This window comes from Panicum virgatum, chromosome 5N (assembly GCF_016808335.1).
Source record: "Panicum virgatum strain AP13 chromosome 5N, P.virgatum_v5, whole genome shotgun sequence".
NCBI lineage: Eukaryota > Viridiplantae > Streptophyta > Magnoliopsida > Poales > Poaceae > Panicum > Panicum virgatum.
The window spans coordinates 70,784,295-70,793,052 of NC_053149.1; the positions used below are offsets into that span (position 1 = coordinate 70,784,295).

Below are 8,758 nucleotides of genomic sequence, written 5' to 3' on the forward strand. Positions count from 1 at the left end.
GGCGGACAAATGGTGTAATATAATCTGTTTCGAATGGCTCAATTAGTTCTCCCTCTCTCCTTATTAATTGTCTTGCCGGCATCAGTGGTAGAATTTCAAGTGGGGATAAATCACCGTTGACCCCCTCAAAAAAATAATAATGAAGCAAAATGCAACAAGAGATTAAAATTAAAGTAGATACAACAACAAAGAGAGATTACTGCGATCCCTTAATATGCATTATTATATATTACCAGTGTAATTTAGCGGAGAGCTTTTTTGCCCAAATGGTGGTCGTCGTATTAATTAATTAGATATATATAGCTCGGTGTATATAGCAAGTACAGTATATGTCTGTCAAGTGATCATCTATTTTAAACCAGAAACAGCTTATTAATCGCATGCATCCTCATCAGTGTATGCGTATAGGGTGACAAACAAGATGGATGCATGCGTGCTTCTGCCTGGATGTACTATTATGTTATTACTGACAGTTATATATTCTGCTGATAAATAAATAATGAAATGAAATGGACCCAATCAATGCAATATAATGCCGCAATTATATATGGTCAATATCAGACCACGCACTGCACTGATCAAGCAAAAGTTAAGTTTGAATTTGTAGGCTGAAACTAGTACGACCTCAGCTCAGTCCTCGTCGCCGCCGTCATCATCATCTATTAACCGATCGGATCCCAGCCTCCTATTAAGGCCGTGTTTAGTTAAAAAATCAAAATTCCAAATTATTTTTTCGGCACCTGCATAGAGACTTAAATCTAGACTTTACAACGCGCAACTAAACGCGGCCTAAATAGCTGCTTGTCGTACACATGCATACGGTATGTACGAGGGAGATACCGGTCAGGGGTCAGGGGGATAGCTAGCTAGGCTCAGCCATAAGCCTATGAGAATACAGTATGGTTTTATATATTAATGGCTGGGCGTGATTAGTCTAATCGTCGATGCCGCATCGGTGACGGGGAATGTGAACCACGCAGCGTGAGGGTGGCGACACGCGCGGTGAGCGTGAAGGAACGGGGATGGCGCGTGCCGGCGCGTGCCCGGGAGCCCCGTTTCTCGTGCGAGGCGCGCGCGTCTCCGGAACCACCTGCCACCAAAGCTACATATACGCACTTTTTTTTGCGAAAGAGAGAGCTTTATTAATGATGAATAATCAGGTTTACATCCTGAGCAACAACTTGCTCAATACACACACTGGAACTCGCTCTCTCCAAACGGCGCTAGGACAAAGGCGCTTGGCTATCTGTGCTAACTCGTGAGCAACATGGTTCTGCTCTCTACCCGCATGGCAAAACTGAACTCGTGGCAGCTTACCGGCTTCCTCTAATGCGTCGCGAATGATGTACGTGGATGTGGATCGTTGGATGCTTGGGCAGTTCAGGTACTTGATCACCGTGGAACAGTCAGACTCAACAATAGCTGAGAAAGGTGCCCAATAATCTGCTGCAAGTGCCAGCCCTTCCCGGAAAGCTAATGCCTCCTCCTGCTCTGCAGAGTTCACGTCGTCGATGTAATTCCAGCCGGATAAGATCACCTCACCTCTGTGATTCCTGATGACGACTCCAATGCCACAGCCTCTCCTGACGTCTCCGGGTATGCACCGTCTGTGTTGATTTTAATCCAGCCACTCCTCGGAGCTTGCCAAGGGTGTTTTGCCGCCGTGCGCCTTCGTGTTGGAACTGCAGTTCTTGCCACTGGCGCCTTGCCTTTCTCATTTACTACGTCCCCATGTTGAATATATGGAATCCAGTACGTGTAGTCCAATAGTTGGACAGGAAGCTCACCGAATTCTGGAGAGGCGTCCATCTGCCATTGTGCGTGAGTTCATTCCGCACGAACCATGATCTCCAAAGAACCAGCACCACCTGCGCTGCTTCCTCCGCATCTACTCGGTCAATGAGCAGCAGTAGCCATTCCGGCCCGTTGAAAGCTAGCACGTTTTCTGTCGGTAGGTCCCAATTCTCCCTCATCGCCTCCCTCAATGATACTGCATGGTTACACCTAATGACGGCATGGTGTTCCGTTTCAACTTCCTTCCCACACAGGTCACATATGGCCTCCTGGATGATTGTTCTTTTCTTTTTATTGCACTTGGTGGCAAGCCCACCCTGGATCAGCATCCAGGCGAAAATACGCACCTTATGGGGAACCGGGAGCTTCCACGGCTTCTTCCATGCTGGTCTAGTCCCATCTAGGTTAGAACTGCTCGAGATCGAGCCCGCTTCCACTTCTGTCAGGTTCACCCCAAGGCAATATGCACTCCAGACCGAGAACAGTCCCGTTCTCTCATAATGCCATGCGATCACGTCCTCCACTTCCCGCCTATGCAAACGTATTTTCAGAATTTCCTCCACATCAAAGTGATGGAAGAAATGCCTAAGTACCTCCTCCTTCCAATTGTGTGAGTCCTCATCAATCAATTGGTGCACCCACTTTAATCTGCATGGCCTTGTGCTCTCTGCCGGCTTGAGAGATATTGGTTTAGGGATCCATGTATGCCTCCAAATTTTGATTTTCCTGCCATTGCCCACACGCCAGATAGTTCCTTTCTTCAGTAGCTCCAAACCAAACATTATAGCCTTCCAGGTCAGAGACACAACAGAAGGGAAAGCTGTATCTAGCAGGTTACCATTCGGGTAGTATTTGGGAAAGCCACAAGCCTCCATGCTTGTCTCGTTAACAAGGCCTGGTTAAAGATTTTTTAGTCCTTGAAACCCAGACTGCCCCTATCTTTGGATCGGGTGAACTTCTCCCATCCAGTGAGTTTTACGGCGCCCTTTTCTTGCACCCACCAAAAGTTTATGATCCCCCGTTCCAACTCCTCACAGACCGTGGCCGATAGCTGGAAGACGCTCATGATGTAAGTTGGAATAGCTTGTGCCACCGATTTGATCTGAACCTCCTTTCCTGCGGATGACAGATGTTTCTCTGTCCAAGCATTCATCCTTTTCGCGAACCACTCCTTTAGCGGCTGGAATCTCTCTTTTTTCTACCGCCCATCCGGCGTGGGGAGACCCAAATTCTTGGCCTCGAACTGGACTTTCGCCATACCAAGAATATTGCAGATTTCCTGCTTCACCTCCGGAGACACACTTTCATGAGCCAACAGAGAGCACTTTGTTGGGCTCAGCAGTTGTCCCGTGCCGAGTTCAAAGCTTCTGATCACCTCCTTCACTCGCCTAGCTTGGTCGGCGTTCGCCTTGAAAAATAGTAGGGCATCATCCGCGAAGATGAGATGGGAAATACCGGGCGCTGCCCGTGTTATCTTCAGCTCCTCCAGATTGCTTGACTCGATTTCCTGCTGCAACGTCATTGAAAGAGCATCAACAACAAACAAAAATAAGTACGGGGAAAGAGGATCACCTTGGCGTAGACCGCGTGTTGGTGCAAAGGAGTCAGTCAGGACTCCGTTGAAGCAGATAGAGAAACATACAGAGGAAACACAAGACATGATCCACCGTACCCGGATGCTATGAAATCCAAGCTTCAGGAAAGCTTTTTCCAGAAAAGCACAATCAACACGACCGTATGCTTTTGAGAGATCCAATTTATAAGCACAAAAGTTTGTTTGAGCTGAGGAGGAGTTTTGGATGGCATGCAAACATTCGAAAGCGATAATGGCATTGTTTGTTATCATTCTTCCAGGGATAAAAGCACTTTGGCTTGGTGATATGATGTCCTGCAGTAGTGGCCGGAGCCGATTTACCAAGCATTTTGACACAATCTTGTATAACACATTGCAAAGACTAATCGGGCGAAAATCAGTTAGCATTTTTGGATGGGGAACCTTTGGAATAAGAACAACAACCCTGTCATTTACCTGATCTCGCATGACTCCATCCTTGAAAAAAGTGTGCACCGCCCCAATTGACTTCTTCCCTGACGACACCCCAGTTTCGCTAGAAGAAGCGCGCTGGAAATCCATCCGGCCCGGGTGCCTTTAACGGTCCAATTTGGAAGAGAGCATCACTAATCTCCTCATTAGAAAATTCCTTGAATAGATAGTTATTCATATCAGCAATCACTTTTTCATTCAGGTTATTGACCATGCAATCAGGGATAATACCATCATCTTTCCTATACAAACTTTGAAAGAAATCCTTTGCCATATTTGCCATTTCAGATGAATCATCGCACCACTACCCATTATCGGCCTTCAGTCACTTTATTTTATTTTTCCTTCATCTCCACATAGCTTTCCTGTGAAAGAACTTGGTATTTCGTTCACCTTCCTTTCGCCAAGAAATTCTTGAACGTTGGAGCCACATCATCTCCTCCCGGTACAACAACCCATTCATCTCGAAGGCTATCTTTCTAGCTTCTGCACGACTTTCATCATCTGTCCCTCCTTGCGCGGTGCCAAGCTTCTCGTGTAATTCCTTCAGTTTTTTACGTACCGAACCAAACTTAGCCTTACTCCACTCCTGGAGGGATCCCATGACCTCCTTCAGCGGTTGTGCCACCGAGCCTAACTTGGCTCCAGGATGCGCCCTCCCCCATGCCTCCTCTACCACTTCTGGTAGGGATTCTTCTCCCTCCCACATGATTTCATACCTTAGAATCTTGGCACCCTCTCCTGCTCGGACTGACGGGGATGTACGCATAAGGATTGGGCAGTGATCGGAACATGGCGACACAAGATGATACACTGTGGCATGCTCAAATAAGTTTGACCAGGATGAGTTAGCCACCGCCCTGTCCAACTGAACCCGCACTTTCCTCCTACCAACCTGCTTGTTATCATATGTCCACGATGTCCCCGAAAAGCCAAGGTCATGCATGTCGCACACATCCAACACGTCCCTGAATGCTTCCATTCATCGCTCATTTCTTCGCGTTTCCGAGAAATGCTCAAACTGCCACATAAGCTCATTAAAGTCCCCCATAATTACCCATGGTTTCTCTGATCTGAGCCGAATATGTTTCAATAGCTCCCAAGTAAGATGCCTGTCCTCCGCCCTTGGTTCGCCATATATGAAAGATATGCGCCAAGGATTTGCCGATGGATACCCCAAAATCTCAACATCTATTAGCTTGTTTGAGATTGTGATCGGATCAACCTTCAACGATTCATCCCAGAATAGAGCGATACCTCCACTCCTACCCACGCAACTCCTAGCTAGGCATCCTTTCAGGCCCAAACGCCAGCGTAATGCCTTCATTTGATCTTCCGTTTGTCTAGTCTCCGACAAGAACACAAGCTTGGGGCTATAGGACTGCACAAAGGCAGCCAAATCACGAACTGTCCGAGAGTTCCCCACCCCCCGGCAGTTCCAGGCTAGAGCATTCATTTGTCCTGACAGGGCTCAGCACGAGCTCCCATCAGGTTTGCCTCATGAAGGTTAGTTTGTCTGCTGCGTTTTGCAGGAGATTCATTGGTCAATTTAGCTCTGTCAGAGTTTTGTACAGACTACAAAAATACCAATATTTCTAATACTTGTATATTTCTGAACAGATAAACATCCTGGACAGTGGATTTTAGGAGGGGGTTGGAACAATGATGTTTGGGGAGGTGATTTCCCGGCTGCTGCTTGGCTGGACGATATATCACCTGATAATCCAGTGTGTTTTTCATACTCGTGAGTTGAACCTCTTCTGAGAAGCCATGCAACAGGGCTGCCAGCTGACTTGTTTCAATTGCAGGTCTGGCTCTCACGCATGGATGGTCATATGGGCATAGCCAACTCATTAGCTATGAAGATTGCTGGGATTGACAAGACCACAAATGATCCAATTGGTGGAACTATCATGAGAACAGCTGAAGGAGGTAACACAACTAATTAACATGGGCCTTCAGCCCTATACTACCCCAGTGTTACTTTGTAAAGTAAATATGGCTGCTTAGCACACACAAACTATTTAATTGTAAGCATATGTATGTTGTTACTAGAAAAAACAAAGAAGAAAACTCAAAGCAAGTTATTGTTACCTCATTGCTAGTTTTTTCATTAAATTTAATGGCTAGGAATAACCAGATTATCTGACATTTATTGTTACTTGTAGAGCCTACTGGTCTTCTGGTGGATACTGCTATGGTGCTTATGTTTGATGTTATTGAAAAAGTTTCTATCCATGAAAGAAGGGAGGCACTTCTTAGAGCAAGTAGGCATGCCCTAATGAGGGGGGTGACTACTGTTGTTGATGTTGGAAGTTACTTCCCTGGAGCCTCAGCTGAGAAAACATGGCAAGATTTTTCAGGTATTCTGTAACACTTTTGCTAGTAAGTAGTAACCCTAGGGCAACATTTAGAAGGATCCACTTTTGTACTTATTTCATCTATGATCTTCTTTGTACTCTCGAGTCCTGACTTAAGTATTGCTATGACTACAGATGTCTATGAATGGGCTCACTCTATGCAAAAAATGCTGATCAGAGTATGCTTATTCTTCCCAATGCCCACATGGGCTCGTGTTTCTGTAAGCTTACTTCTTGAATTATGCCAAGCTCTTCTGTTATAATCCGTTACTTTACGTGAATATACCTTGAACATACATTTCTTGTCTTTTAGGATCTTATCAGTGAAAATGGTCGATCGCTTAGTCAATGGATCCATCTAGGTGGTGTTAAAGCTTTTCTTGATGGTTCTCTGGGTTCTTCAAGTGCATTGTTCCATGAGGTAAATAGTTTGTCCCTCCTCTACATACCAAGCCACTTAGGTTTTCCACTTTCTTTTTTAAGTTCTTTTGGTAAACTTTTGCAGCCTTATGAGGGTGATCCTGGCAATTATGGTCTTCAAGTGACAGATATGGATAGTCTTCTAAATAGAACTTTAGAATCTGACAAATCTGGACTTCAGGTAGACGCATTTTCTGTTTGACTTATCCTTCAGTTTAGCAACCATCATTCTAGAAAGTTATAATGTTTTCATTTTCTTCAGGTCGCAATACATGCGATTGGGGATAAAGCTAACGACATGCTGCTGGATATGGTCGACAAGGTTGTTGATTTGAATGGAGTGAAGGACCGTAGATTCCGGGTATGTTCTGATAGCATACCGCAGGGTTGTTTTCTTTTCTCTCACTCTGCTTGATAGAACTTGACCTGAATCTTTGCATATGAAATCAGATTGAGCATGCTCAACATCTTGCTCCAGCTGCAGCAAACCGCTTTGGCAAACAAGGTATCATCGCATCGGTGCAGGTAAACTATTCCATTCCATTGCTATTTTACTTAGAATTCTCAAACTCTGCGTATATTTGGTGTCATGCTTTGCAAAGCTGACTGCAACTGCAATCTCCATCTGAAATATATGCCTTACTGTTGACAGCCAGATCATCTATTAGATGATGCCGACTTTGCCGCAAAGAAGATTGGGTTTGACCGCGCACAGCGAAGTTCCTATACGTTTCGGTCACTGTTAGCTGGTGGCGCGCAGCTAGCTTTTGGTTCTGACTGGCCTGTACGTAATTCTACAGACGTCTCAGTAACTGAAATCTGTTTTTTCAGTTACCAGATACACTGTTTCTGTTTTGCAGGTTTCAGATATCAACCCCTTACAAGCGATTCAAACCGCAATCTCTCGTAAGCCTCCTGGATGGGAGGTCCCCTGGATCCCTGCAGAACGTTTGTCGCTCGATGAATCGCTGAAAGCGTAAGTCCTTGTGCAGTTTAACGTTCTTTGACGTACACATCTTGCCGCAAATAATCGCCATTGGATGTCTCTAACTCTGACGAACGAGAACAGGCATACGATATCTGCTGCCTACGCCTGCTTCCTGGACCACGCCGTGGGCAGCCTCTCTCAAGGGAAATACGCCGATTTCGTGGTCCTGCCTTCCACTTCATGGGACGCCTTCGCCAGCGATCTACCAGCGCACGTCCTGGCCACTTATGTGAGCGGCAAGCTGGCCTACCCGTGAAGCATACCCAGATCGGGTGGTGCTCGAAAGAATCTTGTGAGAAGTTCTTCAGATGCACCTATGCCATTGCCGTTGCGTAATCGCCATTGCTTGAGAAGGCAGTATATGTACGGTGTGTAGAATTAGCATATACCAGCATGGGTTGTTTTCTGTTCGTCTTGCCCAATCTTATCCTTGTTTTCTTTTTTGAAATGTTCTAGGTAGGCAAAACTTGAACCAGCAACTTTTTGTTGCGACCTGGCCTAAATAGAAGAGCTAGTGGCAAGAGCAACTTTGAAATTTCCCCAGTAGTAAACACAGGTTGATTGCAGATCGTCGTTGACTGGTTGTTGGAGCGGCACGTGCAATAATATACGAGGACCAAGGAGTTGAACCAAATGACGCTGGTTGAGCTACCAGCCGACCCCACAATCGGACTGCTTCTCTCCTGGGCATACTGAAAACGCCGGCGGCTGATTGCAACACCACTCCTTTCGTTTCAAAAAATAATAAAGATAAAACGGAGCTGTCGAATGCGTGTACCTAGACGTTTATGGTTTTGAAACTTCCACTGACATATATATGGAGCAGTGGGAATCAAAATACAAGACTGCAAGCCCACAGTTTGGTGGCATTGAGACGTATTAGGAAATATGGATATGTTCAGTGCAAGGAGGAGAACAGTCAGCTGGTTCTAGAGGAAGTGAGGAACAGTCAACAGCAGGAGCAGCAGCCAAGTCTTACTATTAGATAAGAGCTTCTCCAGTGGCCGAACCATATGCTGATGTGGCATTTGCTGAATCGATTCATCCGCCGGAGAAAGCTGATTTTTACGATTTGACACAAGGTTCGACTCTCAATTGGGAGTCGACTCCTACGGAGTAAAAAAACAAAATCAAAACTATCTACGGTGAGAA

The 8,758-nt window shown here is 45.7% G+C and overlaps 1 protein-coding gene across 2 annotated transcripts; it reads left to right on the forward strand.

Moving 5' to 3' along the window:
- The first annotated feature begins 1,541 nt into the window (after window positions 1–1,541).
- Window positions 1,542–8,157, forward strand: LOC120672546 (protein LONG AFTER FAR-RED 3-like). Of its 2 annotated transcripts, XM_039953021.1 has the most exons (12): window positions 1,542–1,596; window positions 5,459–5,565; window positions 5,647–5,770; window positions 6,007–6,201; window positions 6,334–6,419; window positions 6,512–6,619; window positions 6,704–6,799; window positions 6,881–6,979; window positions 7,069–7,143; window positions 7,271–7,402; window positions 7,479–7,594; window positions 7,688–8,157. In XM_039953021.1, the coding sequence occupies exons 1-12, from the start codon at window positions 1,557–1,559 to the stop codon at window positions 7,860–7,862; spliced, it is 1,353 nt and encodes a 450-aa protein (XP_039808955.1). In that variant the 5' UTR covers window positions 1,542–1,556; the 3' UTR covers window positions 7,863–8,157. The 2 variants fall into 2 exon arrangements, with proteins under 2 accessions (XP_039808955.1, XP_039808956.1); XM_039953022.1 differs by lacking the exon at window positions 1,542–1,596 and having other exon boundaries at window positions 5,459–5,582.
- The last annotated feature ends 601 nt before the right edge of the window (window positions 8,158–8,758 follow it).